This window comes from Stigmatopora argus, chromosome 19 (genome assembly GCF_051989625.1).
Source record: "Stigmatopora argus isolate UIUO_Sarg chromosome 19, RoL_Sarg_1.0, whole genome shotgun sequence".
Lineage (NCBI taxonomy): Eukaryota > Metazoa > Chordata > Actinopteri > Syngnathiformes > Syngnathidae > Stigmatopora > Stigmatopora argus.
This window is the reverse complement of record NC_135405.1, coordinates 4422998-4441751: the sequence shown is the minus strand read 5'-3', so window position 1 is coordinate 4441751 and position 18754 is coordinate 4422998. Positions and strand designations below refer to the sequence as shown.

The 18754-nt window shown below is 37.7% G+C and overlaps 1 protein-coding gene across 1 annotated transcript; it reads left to right on the top strand.

The window, feature by feature from the left end:
- Positions 1-3500: 3500 nt before the first annotated feature.
- On the top strand, positions 3501-13303 carry LOC144064943 (adhesion G-protein coupled receptor F1-like). Its single transcript, XM_077587853.1, has 10 exons — positions 3501-3716; positions 3914-4114; positions 5304-5438; positions 7421-7605; positions 9220-9396; positions 9494-10870; positions 11589-11630; positions 12252-12308; positions 12393-12456; positions 12716-13303. Exons 1-10 carry the CDS (start codon positions 3593-3595, stop codon positions 12772-12774), a joined length of 2421 nt encoding a protein of 806 aa, XP_077443979.1. The 5' UTR covers positions 3501-3592; the 3' UTR covers positions 12775-13303.
- The last annotated feature ends 5451 nt before the right edge of the window (positions 13304-18754 follow it).

The window sequence follows — 18754 nt, the reverse complement described above, 5'->3', positions numbered from 1 at the left end:
ATCAGCGTGATTAGGTAAATAGTTGGAAACATGAATTAGTTGAATGCTAAAATTTTGAATTTCTATGATACAACTCCAGGTAAGTGCCGTTCTTATATAGATGTTGTAACAACTGTGAAACCTATGGTGCATGTAGCAATTACACTCTGCAAAGTTGTGACTGCCTTGATTCAATTCCCTCAAAGGGGCATTTCTGTGAGCTCAGTACGTGCAGCTTCCCACGACCTAAAGAAAGATTTTCGTCCAGTGTTTGTTTTTGATTTTCCAATTTATATTGTGATTTACAATTTGCTTAACAGATGTTACCATCCCATGTCCACCACCCACGCCTCCACCCACGCCTCCACCCACGCCTACACCCACGCCTCCGCCTCCATCCACGCCTACACCCACGCCTCCGCCGCCATCCACGCCTCCAGACACGCCCCCAACCACGCCTCCAGCCACGCCTACAGCCACGCCTCCGAACACGCCCCCAAACACGCCTCCAAACACGCCTCCAAACACGCCTCCAACAACGCCTCCAACAACACTAACAACAATAACACCACAACTACAAAGTAAAGTATCTGTGCTATATGTAACACTTGCATTCTTTCATCTTAGATCTTAATTATAAAAACATTTACGAATCTGAGCACAATTTCAAAATTCCCCCTTATGACAATAATTACATTTTATAACCTTTTCTTGCACCATTTCCCACAGCTCCTTGTTTGCCACTCTCATCTTTCTTTTTACTTCCTTCGTTCATGTCTTATTCATGTGTACCCCTTTAAGAGAAAGCAACATTATATTTCAGTTCATCAGCTTACAAATGTTTTTTTCCTCTTGGGCAGCTTGCTATTTATATAGGCTATAGTTATCTAAAAAAAACTCTTAAGTTAACAAATGGTTATTTAGCCCATTGTTCTACATATTTACTATTGTTACCTTGACGTCGATTTGTTCTGGGTTTCTGATAAAATATAAACTTGAATGAAAGTCAGCATTTACCGAAAAGGAAACACAAGTGCTTTAAAAATAAGAGAAGGAAAAATCCTAGCAGGCAGTAGGGGACTGGGCACTTAATAAGGAACTAGCTCAAACATGTAAATTAAAAAAAATGTACACCACTGGAACTGTCACTCCTGTTAACACTTGTTAACACCCACTGGCCAATTGGCGCAAAGAGATTAAATGTAAAAATTAAATATTTAAATTCGAACCAGTTAGCCACATAATGAGAATCCATTTCTCTTCAGGGCCAAGCAAAAATTAACCATTAAAATTGATAGGAAAAAATACTGGCATTATTAGTTGTCTTGCACACCTAAAATGTCAAAGGTTATTTATTATACATATGTAGTGGTATTTAAAACAAACAAATTGCAATTTCATATTTAACACATTTTCCTTTATTTTTACATGGACAATGATGGTCTACTTAGGGTTAAATTAGCAGGCAAATATTCAAATGTATGCTTTTTGTTTTTCAGATACATTGATAGATTTGACAATAAACAGTAAATAAATTCCTCAATAACCCAAGTTACATTTATTTCAGGGAGGGAGCTGTCATTCACAATGGAGATAGACTTTGATGAATCATTCAACAATGAAAACAATGATGTTTTCCAGAGATGTTTAGGTTCTGTAAGTTATAATTTTTAAATAATTATTTCTGAGAATACTTGTAATATTTGTCATAATAATGTATTAACTATTGAAAACGTTTCTTCCTCACTGTCTCAAAAAGATCCAAATAAATTCTCAAAGACTTATCCCAGGTCTACTACCAGTGGATCGTGTGGCGTTCAGGTAAATTTCTATTCTACTTATGTACTTTTTTTTTTTATTTAAAAAAATATATTTATTATTTTTAATTTTTCCCTCTGTGTAGCCCACAACAATGTATAACAACAACATTTCGACTCATCTCATTTTCTGAACTGCTTTATCCTCACAAGGGTTGCTGGGGGTGCTGGAGCCCATCCCAGCTGACTTCGGGCCGGAGGCGGGGGACACCCTGAATTGGTGGCCAACCAATCACAGGGCACAAGGAGACAAACAACCATTCACGCTCACACTCATACTCAAACAGCCTACCATGCATGTTGCATGTCTTTGGAATGTGGGAGGAAACCGGAGTACCTGGGGAAAACCCACGCAGGCCGGGGAGAACATGCAAACACCACACAGGTGGACCGACCCGGATTTGAACCCAGTTCTCCCACTGTGAGGCCGACGCGCTAACCACTCCTCCGCCGAGCTGCCTAACAACAACATTTAAAGTCAGAATGTTTCCACATGTTTTATAACCTTTTAAATGATTTTCATCAAGGTCTGGTAGCACCATTGCTGATTTTGATATCATCGCTCCCTCAATTACTGACTCACAAGTTGACGCACTTTTAGTGGCAATATTTAATGACCTGAGGACCACATTTCCAATGGTGTTTGAGAGTAAGTATCTTTTATAATGTTCACGAAGAAACAATCTTATTACAGTGGTACCGCTACTTACAAATTCTTCTAGATACGATATCCTCAGGTTACAATTTACTGTTCTAATATACGATAACAAGATCCAAGTTACATAATCTCCCAAAACGTCAATACATTCTTGTAGCCTTTATTTTATTTTGAAATTGTTGCGGTAGCATTGTCTCCTGCTTGACAATCTCCCTACAATCTGCTTGCCTCCCATTGGCTGTCTCACAAAAACAGTTGTACATTTTTTTTGTTCTTTATTTAAAATTACTGGTGCAAATAAATTGAAAAAGGGGGCCCTGTTATCCATCCATGACTGATTTTAAACAGCAATATGGCCGTAACCCACATATCAGAGCTACGATACTAAAACAAAAGAAAGCATTGAAGCGACGACTCTTTGGTATGGCCTATTTGTACTGAAAAAAAAGGACGGATAGACTGTTACTCCTTTGAATAAACGAGGAAGAAATTGGAATAGAGTGACGTAGTCGATTATTTTTGACAAAGCAGATATTTAATGCTAAATTGTTTTTAAATTCATAATTTGAAGTTCTTTACTTGTGTTTAATAAACACATATAAACAAAGCACATGAACACATGCACGTTAATAATCCTTATGTGCATGTTTGGTTTGTCTGTTGACGTTAGCCTGGCCTTACACTTATAAACCTGCATGAATAGAAAATGTTTTTGCATGCTCATTATTCATTTTAATTTATTATTAAATCATTTTCTTATAATTTTCTTTCATTGTGTTTCTCACATCTTTCATGCAAATCTGTGACTCTAATCATTTTTAAAGGTTTTAGTTGGAATTTTTTTTTTTTAGTAGTACGTCACGAATTATTGGATTTACATAAAAAATACTGCTCTATTTACAAAAATTCCGAGTTCTGGAACCCTTTAATTTCTTAAGTACTGGTACCACTGTATGTATTTTAATATCATTTTACCCCATGGCCTTTGCTGACAAATTATGATATTATTTGTCCACCATCTCTATTTTTCCTCATTCAAGGTCGAAGAAACTTAATAATTCAACCACCTACTTTTTTTTTGGGAAGGAGCTTAACTATAACATGTGGACCACCACCTGCGGGTCTAGTGTTTGTTAAAATGTCATCAATTTGGACACTGGATGATGTTTTAATAATTGAAGACAGTGAACATGTTTTTTCAACTGATGGAGATGAAGAAGCGGAAACACTAACAATCAAGAATTTCTTTTTTTCTGACAGTGGTAAGAAATGTGCATTATGAAGGTTTGTTGTTTCAAAAATACACTTTTAATCCTTGCTAGGTAATTTTGAAGAAAAGCAACTCAACTTAAGAATTTTTACAGTTTGAAATTCATTTCCCTTTATTGTCATCTACCTTTATTAGTCGTGACAACTTAAATTTAGAAAACTTACTTTTTCACTTTACATTTATTTTTAGGACGCTATGAATGTAAACTGATTGATGGGAATTCAAGTTTTCAGCAAGACTTCACTGAAAGACTCAGTCCTTCAGAAACACCCACAATTCAGATTGTTCCGCTCCAAAGCACTATTTTTTGTGAAGTTGGGCAGCGAGTTCCTCTACGGTGTGTTGTCCAGGACACCTACCAAGTGGAGTTTACAAACACAAATAATCCAGGTAAAAATAAGCATAATCAAAAGGATATTTTGAATGTCTAAATCTATACAGATCTATAGTTGTGCTTGAAAAGATAATTGCCATTGCCAAATTGTAAAGTCCTACTGTTAAGAGTTCAAAGAGCATTAACGAATAAATTATCCATACCCACACAGGTCAACAACTATTGAAACTGTATAATAAAAATAATTTATGTATGAGTTTTCCACTGCATAGTTGTAACCAATGACATAAAGTAAGATAAGAATTGGGAGGTGACTCAATGGAAAACAGCAGTTGAGACTCATCTTCATTGTGTGACGAGTTGGAATACGAAAGTGGAGGAAGCAATTCCTGAAGATCATGATTCCAGGGAAATTTTACCATTCATTCATCATCCATACTCGCAAGGGATGTGGGGTTGCTAGAGCGTATCCCTTCGAGAGAAAGGCAGACTACACCCTAGACTAGTCGCCAGTCAGTCATAGGACATACAGAGAGCAATTGACAACCATTCGCACTCAATCATACCGCCACTGAGCGGGAATCAATCCCACTCTTATCCGCACTAAAGTCAGACGAGTGAAACACTACAACATCAGGTGCCCTGTGATTTTACCATAAAACCTCAAACCAGAGGTGGAATTACCACAACATAGTGCAAGTGTGTGAGAGAGAATGACAAGACTAAAGAGGGCGCATCTTCTGCTATATCGCTTCCAGGTAACAACTCTGGATTTCTGACCAACAGTAAAATGGAATTAAGACTGTGTTTTCGGATTTTTTCGTTTATTTTATAAAGAAAATAACTCCATGAAGTCCAATCTATCAAATTTGGTACAGTACCCCTGACGTGATGGTGGGACTTCAAAGTGACTGTAATGTTTTTAATTTACAGTATACTCTCTTGTAGTGGTAAATGTGAAACTGAGAACATTTTGCCTATTACAGCACCAGATTCTTTGTGGAGTTAATGTTATTATATAATCAAATACGGGATGTTATTCAATTCCAGAAAACAATTTTTAATTTTCTACATAACCGTATGTGAATTATTCCAGTCAGCGTTTCTTTGATTTTTTTTGTCCATGTTATTATATAATCAAATACGGGATTTTATTCAATTCCAGAAAACATTTTTTAATTTTCTACATAACCGTATATGAATTATTCCAATCAGTGTTTTTGTGATTTTTTTGTCCATATTTAGAAAGAAGCAGTGAAATTGAACGAGAGATAATCCTCACGCAGGAAATCTGTGATAATGGAGAGTTAATAGTTTCTTGTCAAGTGGTTGGCTTTCCTCAGTTCACACGGAATGCAACATTCATAATGATCCAAGTTGGTAAGTATTGAGCCAGCATTTACAAACATTTGGTAGTATATTTTATTGCTCCTCCCTGAGCGCAGGTAGCTGGTAGCTAAGTTTTTTTTAGGCTATGTACCCATGGTATGGTCACACATGGCAAAAGCTCCTAGGTCAGGGGTAGGCAAACTATTCCACAAAGGGCCACACTGAGTGCGTGTTTTCATTCCAACCTATCAAGCAGACACCTTTTCACTAATCTGGTGTCTTACAAGTGCAGTCATTGGATTGGAGTTAGGTGATTCTTGTTTCTGCAGAAACCTCATTGGTTTTACTGTCTGTGCTGGATCAGTTGGAGCAAAGACCAGGACTCGCTGTGGCCCTTGAGGACCCCTTCCTTAGGTGACGGACCAGCACAAGCATGGTTTTAATGACCCCCTTTGATAAGTAAAATAAAGGGATTGACATTTCCCTGTTCCAAACAATGGTCACCATGCTCACTCAGGACCCAGGCCAGGAGGTTAGAGCGAACGCGGGATGTTCAGGCCTGACCATAGCACCCGGGTGGACATAGGCTTTGAGGGCAATGTGCAACCATCTTTCCGTGTTTCTTATGGGAGTGGCCAAACAGGAAAAGTGCATAAAGAGATGGGTAGCAGCCAACGTGGGACCTTGGTGGTCCAATCAAAAGCTGGCTCTATGGATAGAATCTCGGTGAGCTTCCTGAGCAAGGGTTCCGGGCTCTGCCTTATGCTAAAAGCAACCTTTTTTAAGATCTACAAAATAAAAGTGAAATGAGAATTAGCTCTTTTTATGATTGTATAAATGAGTAAACTGTAAATATTGGGAAAAATGTGCCAATGAAAATACATTGTTCTATTTTGGGTAAAATCAACCAAACCTTTGAAATAGATCATTACATAATGATTATTATAGTTGACAAATTTTTAGTCACTGTCTGGTGACCAAGGGGTTAGTGCATCGGCCTCACAGTTATGAGTTCAAAGGTTCGATAGGTGGGTTCTGACCTTTATAGTTGGAGTTTGCATGTTGTCCCTGGGCTTGTGTGGGTTTTCTCTGGGTTGTCTGTGTTCTTATGTCCTGCAATTACCAGACCAAAAATTCAGGTTATCCCACACCTGGTGCCCATACTTGTGACTGCTCCGCCCATTTAGTGCTGGACCCAATCAACAGCCAAAAACAACTAAGCACACACCCACTGAAAAGTTAAAGTTTTAAGGACTGTTGTGCTATTTTGATTTACAATGTAATCTCAGGGTGGCCTGGTGCCGCAAGTGGTTAGCGCGTCGGCCTCACAGCTCTGGGGTCCTGGGTTCAAGTCCAGGTCGGTCCACCTGTGTGGATTTTGCATGTTCTCCCCCGGTTTCCTCCGGGTACTCCAATTTCCTCCCACATTCCAAAAACATGCATGGTAGGCTGATTGGACACTCTAAATTGCCCCTAGGTATAAGTGTGAGTGTGCATGGTTGTCCGTCTCCTTGTGCCCTGTGATCGGCTGGCCACCGATTCAGGGTATCCCCTGCCTCTGGCCCAGAGACAGCTGGGATTAACTCCAGCACCCCCCATGACCCTAATGAGGATAAAGTGGTTCAGAAAATGGGATGAGAGAATGTAATCTCAACAAATTACAGATTCCTATAAAATAGAATACTAGCCCCTATGCAGCTAAAATGACATTAAAGAGGGATCATAAATTACTATTTTCAAAAATCATGTTTGTGTAGAGAGAGAGTGAGAAGCTCAGTCATCTGTAGGGGACTCAAAGTCATTGCCCCTGCTCTGCTTTGAGAGGAGCAGGTTTGGGTGGCTGGAGCATCTAATAAGTGTGTCTTCTCTGCTGAGGGTATCATCATGGGAATGGCATCATAAGGAGTGTCATGGTGGCCTCTAACGCTACTGCTACCATGATTTTTCTCCAAAAAAATGTATGATGGATGTACATGTTTATCAGTGTTTTTCCTCCTTCTGCCATTCCTCATGTATATATGCTGTGTTGACAGATGATTTTATATGTGTGGCTGATCCAGACTTTGGAAATGGATTCTTGAATGACATAGGCAGAGCTTCATGTGAAATAAATGAGGCAGGAGAGAAAACTGCTACTTGCAGAGAAAGTGGAGAATGGGAAGATCGAGAAGACACCTGCATCCTGCAGAGGATTTTTGACCTACTTGTCCAGTCTGCGGTGAGCTAAATGACATATTTTGTCAGGCAACTGAAACTGCAAGAAAAGTTGAAGTGATTAGAGAGGCATTTTCTAATTATAGGTTGTCTGGATTTACATAAAATCAAGGCAAGAAAAAAAAATCAAAATTTGTGGTATTTAATGGGTCATTCCATAATTGAATGGAAGCTCAGTTAGGCTCCAACACTCACGCAAGTTTTGTGAGGATAAGCAAAATGGAAAATGAACCAATTCCATATTTGGTTGACACTTTCTGAATAAAGTTACTCGTCTTACTAGACCAAATCTAAAAAAAAGTCCTTGGGGAGTCCCCCTCGTCGACGTTTGTATACATTTTAACATCCTCATTTTGCTTTAAGTTGTACACCTCTGTTATACCTCTGGTTAGCTGCTTGTGCATAGTAATGAGGCAGTAATGGTTCATCTTTCAAAATGTAGTAGCGGTCAATACAACATATCCAGTTTGGGTTTTGCCCATTCCATTTATTCTTAGATGACATGTCAACATAAAGAATTTTGCCATACTCAGAGGTTGAGATTGATGTTTCCCTCCAGTCCAAGGCGTGTTGGCTTCTCTTTGTTTAGTCTAACCGAGGTTTTCAGGAGTAAAGCTTTTATTTCGTTGCAAGCAAGTATGAAGCTAAAATGGTGAGCGAAGCAAGTTTTATAGTAAGGCCAACCGTATTCTTTGTTGCAAGCAAATGTATGATAATATGAAATAAAAATCCTAACAGTCAGCTTTTCCAAAAGAATGACGACCCCCTGCGACCCTTGTGAGGATGAATGGTACAGAAACTATTTTTTTTATTTACAGAAAAGAGTCTGTCCTTTGGATGAGCAAAAACAGCTAGATAAATTGGCTAGCTTCTATTCCTGAAGAAAAAGTAAACATTAGTTCAAATTTGCAAGTGTATTATGCCAAATATTGTAAATCTTAAACAATGTATTTAATAAAAACTTTATCATTGATCTGTAAGCTTTTGATATCTTATCATGGCTATTACTATATCTAATAGATCTATTGATGAATTAATTCAATATTGTAATATGAATATAGAATAACATATAATCTATATAGACCAGTCTCGGGTGTAGTCTGCCTTTCGCCCAAAGTCAGGTGGGATAGGCTCTAGCAACCCCTGCCCACCCTTATGAGGATATGCGGTAATGGAAGATGAAGGAATTTAATATGAATATGACAGAACAATATTTTTGAAGTCAAAATATGCTCCAATGCTGTAATGACCAATATGTGAGCCATTCCACCAATCCCCGTGTCAAAATGATGTGTCTATTTTATCACAAAAGTATAGTATTAGTTATTTACAAATAAATGTTTCCCTCATAAACATTCACTTCAAGATTTGCGTCCTAAAAACACAAAAGGCAATCCAACATAAATTGTTTCTTTGATTATTGTCTTAAATTGTTTGATTTTTGAGTTGAGTTGAAGCTTTTAGTTTGGAGTCATTGGCTCACATTTGGAGTATACAAAATTGGGCTTGTGGAAAATTTTGATATACAACATCTGACTTGGATTTTAAGGTTTGGTTTTGAAACATCATGATCATGTTCCATGTATAGGTTGTAACCTTTTTTTTACTGAACATTCAGTTTCAGAATAATAGGACTTTACCACCATTCCTGCAAGAACTCCGCAACACCACTGTTGATCTATCTCAGGAAGTTGCTGAATCCCCTAACAACATTGAGGCCATTGTAAGAATACTCGATAATGTGGCAAACTTAGTAACAGATTCCTCCATCGACATAAATCCGGACTCTATGGAGGTATGAGCATATGTCAATAATTCACCAAACAATAACTGTCAAGATAAATAATGACTGTTTTTCTTTTTCCCATTTTACATTTTGGCGTAAATTTTAGAACATCCTATTCACCACTGATGTCCTGACCAGAAATGAGGCAAGGGATTCATGGGAGATTCTGAATATCCAAGCTGTCATTGAGGTTTTCGGAACAAGAACTGTAATTCCCAAAAATGAGAGTACCAGCTCATTATTATTGTTTGCCCTTGAGGGTTTAACAAGTCGTCTTATCAATGACTCTATTACAATTGAAACACCTTTGATTCTCTTGAACAAAACAACATTCAACAACAGCTTCAACGGAGATTTTAATTCTTCAGTGGAGATAGATATAGAGGGATCTAATGGAGCAACAATCCTCACTGTGATAACCTTTGAATCCTTGGACAATGTACTTCCTCCAAGAGATGAGAACAACTCTACAGGCCAGGTCATCAATGGGAGAGTAGCACTTGTCCAGTCTGACAACCCCGTCGACAACATCACGTTTACATTCGACATTGTAAATGACAATCTCGGGAACCCTCAGTGTGTGTTTTGGAACTTTTCCCTCTTTGAAGGCCTCGGAGGATGGGATGGTGAAGGCTGTTTTCTTGTTGTAAGAGAGGATGAAATGGTCACATGTCGGTGTGACCACCTGACCTCATTTTCAATTCTGATGTCACCTAATGTCCCAAACAGCCGAGTGTTGGATTTCATAACTTACATCGGCGTTAGTATTTCCATGGCGTCCTTAGTTGTATGCCTTATTATTGAAGCGTTTATATGGAAAAAAGTTAGAAAGAGCACCACTTCACACTTGCGTCATGTTTCCATTGTTAACATTGCATTGTCTCTCTTGATTGCAAACATTTGGTTCATTATTGGTGCAAGTATCTCTGAGGGAGAAAAAAGGAATCCACAGGCATGCACTGCTGCTACCTTTTTCATCCACTTCTTTTACTTGGCCCTGTTTTTCTGGATGTTGGCATCTGCCTTGTTACTATTCTACCGCTCAGTTAGCGTCTTTGGTGGAGGACTTTCTAAAAACACTATGTTAGCTATTGGATTCTGTCTGGGCTATGGGGCCCCACTGCTTATTGCAGTCATTACTATAGCTGTAACTGCCCCGAACAATGCTTACATTCGAGAAAATGTCATCTGCTGGCTCAATTGGGACCAGTCAAGAGCTCTGCTGGCATTTGTGATCCCGGCACTGCTCATTGTGTTCATAAACATTATAATCCTAATTGTGGTAATAGTTAAAATACTGCATAGCCGGGGGATGACAAGCGCTACACAACAAGATGAGAAGTATGTTCTGGTGGTCATCATTCGGAGCTTGGCTATCCTCACACCGTTTTTTGGAATAACTTGGAGTCTTGGAGTAGGAATCCTAATTGACCCAACTAATCTAGGAATCCACATTACCTTCTCCCTCTTCAATTCTCTTCAGGTGAGTGAGACTGTCTTCTATTTACAGTGTATATTTGAACATGTTTACCTTTGTGTATCATTGTCATGTATTGTTTGTTTAACATATTTTACAATCATGGGTTTTCATTTCATCAAGTTAACCAATCTCCCCTATGGTCAATATTCTTTGAACAAACAATAGACTTTAACAAAATTGTATTAAACCCATATATTTGATTCTTCAACATCCAGTTTGTAGCAAAGGATTAAAAACAGAGATTGAAATCACCTTTTTTTCATAAGTAAAATATATTAATATATTAAAACCAGAAAACATCCAGCCAATTTTGTTGATTCTCATTAGCTAGATCCCTATGCAACCTCCCTGTATTTAATTCATAAAGCAATGAAAAAACAAAGGGATTGATATTAGTTAGTCTGGCTGCCACAGTCATGCAGTGTGTACGTGGCTGTGCCTTGAGCCCTGCAATTGGCTTTCAACAAATTCAGAAGTGTGTCCTGACTACTGCCCATTGTAGGATAGGCTTCAGCCTCCCTGCAATGCTTTTGAGTGACTTGGAAAAAATATTCAATGAAAAAAATAAACCTCAACTTTCTGCATTTTTAATTTAAAATGGGCCGCATTTTATCCATTCTGGTTTTTATTTACCAAAATCTGCCAAAAAATGCTAAGGTCTGGTTTGCTACATTGTTCCTTTTTAAATATATATTTTCTGTTTTGTTCTCTCTTCACATAGGGTTTTTTCATCTTGGTTTTTGGAACACTGTTAGACAAAAAGGTATGTTGTACCACCTACCCCACCTCCACACAGAAAAATGCTTTTTTATGTCCTGTTCTCAGAAAACAGAAAAGGGTTTTGGGGGACAGAAAGATAGGAAGAATGAACAGAAGAACAAAGAGACATTTTTTGGGGATATGTAAAAGTGATAGCTAGCTCAATTTTTACTTTGTTTTTTAAATAATGCAGATCAGTATGAGTATTTAAAGAACATGAAGCATATAAATCACAATGATTGGATCCTTCCAGTCACAAAATTGTCATAGTTTTGTTGTTGAATTTTCCTCAGATAGCCTTCGTTGTGCTTTGGCAACATATTTTGACAAAAGAGTATACGTAGCAGTTACAAATCATGTCAAATGACATAAAAGATTCATCTACATCAGGGGTGGCCAACTCCGTTCTGTTTTCCATATATCCCTCCAACACATCTGAATCGGTCGGTATCAAGCTTCTGTACAGCTTGCTGATGAGTTGATCATTTAATTCAGGTGTGGTAGAGGGGGGAGATATGAAAAACAGACTGGATAGGGGCTCTTTAGGACCCGAGTTGGCCATACCTGATCTACATATAGTTTTGTAGAATTGCGTGCTAATTTGTGTGCACTCATTTTTTTTCAGGTCCGTTCAGAAATTTCGGTCTTCAGATCATCTCAAACTTCTGGAAGCGGAACAAGGGTAAGAACAACATTCATACTTTGTGAGATGACATTCTTTTTTCCAAAATTTGTTTTAATTTATGGTTTTCATAAATTATTTCAGACCACGAGTACTGGAAACTCCTCATCGAGTGGATGGCAAATTTTTAGAAACTTTGGAAGACGAGGTAAATTAAGGAGGTTCTTACATTTTACCATATTTTTATCTATTTATCCATCTGTTTGTTACTAATTACAAATAGCTGATACTGTACTGTCATGGCAAAAAAAAGTGAAAAAGACAACCCACTGATTAGAGTAGGCTATATCCTCAAAACATGACATGTGGCCAGGTAAATCTAAAGATTATATAGAATAAAGGATATATGTATTCGGCCCAATTTTACATTTCTCTAACCTGCCTTTTTTTCAATGATTGTTTTTCAGGTGGTAACAATCAGTCATCTGATGTCTCAGCATCATCATATCAAGCGATCAACACTTGAGAACCACTGTAGACATCTCTGCTCAGGTTGACCATGCCAAAAGAAAATGCCCCCCTCCTCCAAAAAATTAAATCAGATAAAACATGAAGGTGTAAATATTACAGGCTGTATCACGCTAACATTTAATATGTAATTTTAATACTACTATCCTCTTGTCTACTAAATATAAGTCAGATCATTTAAGCACATTTAACAAAAGGAATATTGCCTTATTATACTATATATACATGATTGCAGGCAAAGCTATGAACAAAGACGGGATTGAGTGGCAAAAATATTGTATAGGTGATTATACATAGAATCTTTATCACTTAGAATTTGGTAAATTAACTTTGATATTCTGCTGACTGCTCCTAGGAAGCATGTTTGCAACGCATGTAATGATGTCTAAATATCCAGTTCTTTCAAATTATGAACCAAAGTTTTAACCCTGAGTATATAGTTTTGTCATTTTGGTTGGTGACATAATATTGATAAATCTCTGATTTTAGTGTTGTTCGTTCACTAATAAACATTTTTCAACTTAAAATGTTACAATTTGTTACGATTGTTCTTCAAGTTAGTTATAGGGCAGCTAACAAATTTATTTTAAACAGTCATAACTATTTTTAAGATCTAAAATTGATACACTTGCATTATAAATGTTATAAATCATTATAAGTACTTTACAATATATTTATGACACATGTTTATAGAATACAAGGTCATACACATTAGTATGTCATTAGAGCGCCTCTAGCTTTGATTTTGGCACATATTCGCTGTGGCATTTTTTCGATAGGATTCTGCAATTTAATGTCCCAAGATTTCCAAGCAGTGCTGCATTAATTTTTCACTGAGACATGGCATTGGTGATGATAAAATAAGACTGTTTCAATTTGCTCGGATGCATAAAGACAACAAAGGGCACCGAAATGAAGCTGTTCAACATCAAAGGAATGCCTTTGCAAGCAGCTGTGAGGGGTTGTATATATTAACCGAGGCTGTCGGCACCACACTTAGATCCTGATGAGACCTTAACAATAATTCACCCCAGCTTAATGGGAGTTTGTCCAAGTCCTTGAAGGGGAGCCCCCTTTCAGCCATGTACAGTTTTGCGTTCAAGATGAAAGAGTTTGTGTAGGCTTTCGTGATCCAGGCTTTCTGGTGGGTCATCAGGTACACAAGCAGCAAGGCTTTGTTCTGAGTTGTACTAAGTTCATTTTGTCTTCTTGTGGCCATGTCTGGTCTATACACTATTTGCGATATTCGAGGGATTACTGAACTCGCCTGACTAAGCGTGAGATCGAAACATGTCAGGTGACAAAGCGACCTAAAAAACACCATTGTCTATTACAAATGAATTGGTCAAAACGTAGGCTTTGTTCTTGACCATTAAAGTATGAGGACGGTCGAACTTGTTGATTAAGGCTGGCTTTACCATGAAGCCAGCCAGCAGCATCCCCACACATGATTAGTATGATCCGTACATTCAGTTCATCTTTGAATAAGAATGTCCAAGAAGGACCCCTTTTCCAAAAAAAATGCTCTGGGAGATAACCATTCTCTTCAGTTATGTTAGGCAACGCTTCCCCTATGTATTGTGGTGCTGCCTGTTGCAAGCGGGGCCGGATCGCGGGGCAGACCTCGTCGGCCGAATAATCATCATTTTTCTTCTGCAGTGAAATTCTTATTCGGTGGGTCATTCTTCTTCTGCAGTTAAATTCTTCTTTGGCGCTGATTGCGGGGTCCTGACTTTCACCATTTTTCATCTCCCGTCTTTTGGTTGCGATTTCAACGTGAATTTTGACATTTCTATGAACTTTTTTATACTTAATATAAAATCCACGATCTACTGAAGAAGCCTTATTCTCAGGCGATCTACCAGTATGGCCTTGGAGATCTACCGGTCAATCGCAATCGACATAATGAGCGCCCCTGGTCTAGGGTTTAGTCCCCCTTTCACCCAATGTCAGCTGGGATAGGTTCCAGCACCCTACAACCCTGACAAGATTAAGTGATGCTGAAAATGAATGATTAAATTTAAGACGTAATTATCAATGTAGATATTAAAATATATTTAAATTATGGATGGATCCAATCCAATGGTGATTGCCTTTGATAACTCTTCATCATTATCCTAAAATGGGCAAGGCATATGTTGTGTATCTGAGCAATAGCAAGCCTTTGAACACTTTGATAGCAGGACACTTCTTTTTACTCGCAGCATTTTTCACTTGCACTTTCTTGGGTGAAAATGATGAAAAGCAAAGAATAAAGCTGTATTAAGAGAAACTAAAGACACAATGTGTTAGACCTAAGGGACAAAACTCTATTAAAATTCTGGATGCTCAGTGATTATTTACCTTTAGGGGATATTTAAATATTTGAGAGTTCATGTTTCCTAACTTCAAATTTCTTTTGTATTCAGAGACAACATTTTCCCATTTAGGCCTTTCATAACCTGAATAGTTTTAATGTAGAGACATTTGTGGAGAGAGTTTACCACTGGATGTAGATTTTTTAACAGTAATGTGTCTGAGGTGCCTCGTGGTGTAGAGGTTCACTCGCCTGACTTCAGTGCAAGCAGGAGTGGGCTCAATTCCTGCTGGTGGCAGTATGATTGGGAGTGCGGATGGTTGTTTGTCTCTCTGTGTGCCCTATGACTGACTGGCAACCAGTCTAGGGTGTAGTCTGTCTTTCGCCCAAAGACAGCTGGGTTAGGCTCCAGCAACCCTTGCAACCCTTTTGGGGATGGGCGGTATGGAAGATGAATGAAGGATTAATGTGTCTGCTATAATTCTTGAGTGCCAATTTACACGTACAATAATTTCTTCTTCCTTGTTCCTGGTTCCTTGAAAACACACTTTTTGTAGGGTTTACCATTTAAAAAGAGGAATAGGAGAAAAAACTAAAACTAACAGTTAGGATTACACAAACACTGAAAAACACTTAATTGAACAGCTCATGTGTTCATTTTGGCACCTTAATTAATTTATTTCAAGCAATAATCAAACCAAGCTAGAATAATACATTCCAATAGTTTCGCTTTAGTAAGTTGAAAACAAAATGGGAGTGGTTACTGACAGGTTGGGAAATATTTGCTTTTTAGTATCCGGGTGTGGAGCTTTTTAAATATCAGATGCTCTAATTTTGTCCATTGTCAAAATGTTCAAAAGTGTGAGTCTGTGACAGCGAATGGGTGATTTACCCCAGGTTTTTGTAATATCTGGAAAAAAGTACCCTTATGCTTTAAAACAAGGGCTGGATGAACTGGATAAAGGAATGGATACTCCCAAAGACTTCATTTTTCACCTACTGAATAGAACCGGAAGAACAGTGACATTTTTGTCCGTGTCTTTCATCCTCTGCCTGGTGTAGGGAAAAACAATTGTCTGTGTATTACCGGTTTTAATAGGGAGTACAAATGTGTTACTTTGAATGGAAAATCTTAAGAAAAATCATGGCACGTGGTATTTCTGAGATACTCTATGAATGAAAGCCACATTATTAGGGTCAATATTATAAGGAATTATTTCATCCAGGTATGGTTGTTTTCTTTCTGCCAGCATCAACATCAATAAGCATCACAGTTGCAAATAGTCAGCACAGGCACTATATTTTGTATCTTCATTTAGGACGTAACACATCTAGGCACTGTATATATGATATTTGGCGCGCTCAGTCTCCCTCTATTTTATATTCTTTCTTCGGTGCTGAGAGATGAAGCAGTGCCCTGAATTTTGCCATTTTTTATTAACTTGGGCCATTAGCTTGGTTAGTGGAGTCAAATTCCAACACCTTCGCAGTTGTGTTCATTGTTCTTCCCAACACTTTTTTTCTTTTTCAAAATAACACCGCTATCATAATTCTCGAGGAAAAAAATACAATGCAGCTATACTGTTAACACTGAGAAAGCTGCAGAAAGCAACATACTAACTTTCTCTCATGTAATTATCCTATCAGTCGTTGAAAACAATGACTATAAAGCTTTGCTCAATAAATATTTCCCCAACACCATACACCTTACACGCCCTGTTTGACATCATGGTCAAATTATGCTATTTGTTCACAAGATTACTTTGACCTGGTGTCTCCACATTCTTTGATCAACCCTGCACTGGTATTATTTAAACATAGTGCAACATGTGTTAGGTGTGGCATGGCATGAGAATGATATTTTGTTTTGGCACCGTCTGCAAAAATAGGGCTCATGAATCTTATATGAATAGTAATACAGATGCTCCCCTACTTACGAACATACGACTTACGAACAACGGTACATACGAACATGTCTGCAAATTGCACTTATGTCGAAAAATGTTCGTAAGTTCGATTTTGTATTTTTTTCCGAGTAGTGCTTCTTTCTCAGCTCACCCAGCATCTACCTTCTTCGTTGCAATGCGGAAGTGCATGAACGTATCTCCAGTGCGCAAAGAACCTTTTCATTTGTATCATTAAATATCTCGTGCATCCATTATTGAATATGGTTGGTAAAAAGCGAAAGGCTTCTATTGAGGGAGTTGCAAGGAAGAGGCAAGCCATTTCATTTGAAACGAGTGGCAATAATAACGAAGCTTGATGCGCGTGAGAGTGGTGAGCGTTTCACGGGCATACAACTTGAATCGTTCGACCGTCAGTACCATTTATAAACAGAAAGATCGAGCAGCAGGACCCAAATATTGAACGTTGCACAAAGTTTGCAAATCAATTGAATGATGCCATACAGTGCTACCGCATCATTTATGATGAAAAAAAGAAGAAAACTGTGCAATCGTCGTTAGATCGCTTCTTTCGGCCAGTTTCTAATACATAAATCTCTCTCTCTCTCTCTCTCTCTCTCTCTCTCTACAGTGCTGTACATATTCTCCATTTTATTAAATGTTTTTTTCAGTACAAACCAATGTGTGTTACTTATACAAGCCTTAAACATACAAATGCACTTATATAAACCTTCAATATACTTATATAGGCCTTAAACATAAATTATAATACAAAATATAGCACTGAATCAACTTACAAACAAATTCAACTTATGAACAATCGCTCGGAACCTAACTCGTTCGTAAGTAGGGGAGCGTCTGTATTATATATATATATATATATATATATATATATATATATATATATATATATATATATATATATATACATACATATACATATACACACATATATACATATATATGTGTATGTATATATATGTATGTATATATATACATATATATAAGTATATATATGCATGTACATATATATATATATATATATATATATATATATATATATATATATACATACATAGACATATACATACCAAAATTAGGATTCAATAATGTAAAGGCCATCATGTATTTTGTGGAAAAGAACTGCTGAAGGTAAAGTGAAATTGAAAGTAAATTTGATTACTGACTGCCAACAGCCCAGAAAATCTCGTCAAACAACTATTGGATGTGTTAAGTCTCTCTTGGTCATACTGCTTTTTTTTCAGGGATTTGATTTGATTAACTTTGTGCACCGAAACTGGGATACTGGTGAAATGAATTCCTAAATTTGTGTGGATTATTAACTATTTTATGTAATTTTCAACAATTATTCAGTTTGGCTTTTCTTTTACGTAACATGTGCACTTCTGTCACAAAGCCTGTGCAATCAATGCTATCTTCATAAAGTCATGTTTGTTTAATGATAGCCTCACAAGTATCATGGGGGTGCTGGAGCCTACCGCAGCTAACATAAAACCAAAGGTGGACTACACCCTGAAATGGTGATCAGCCACAAAGGTCCTCAGAAGGGCCAATGTGCAGAACCCCTTCCAATGACTCCAAAAAAAGGAGGGACAGTGGGTACACTGAGCTGCTGTTTGGTGAGTAAGCACAAACAACAATCAAATCAGGCTCATAGGCAGAGGTATCCTACCCTCTTGTTTACCGGCTCCTATATTCTTGTGGCATCAATGTTCTTTTATTAAACTGGTGGCAATGTTACATTAATGATTTTTTGT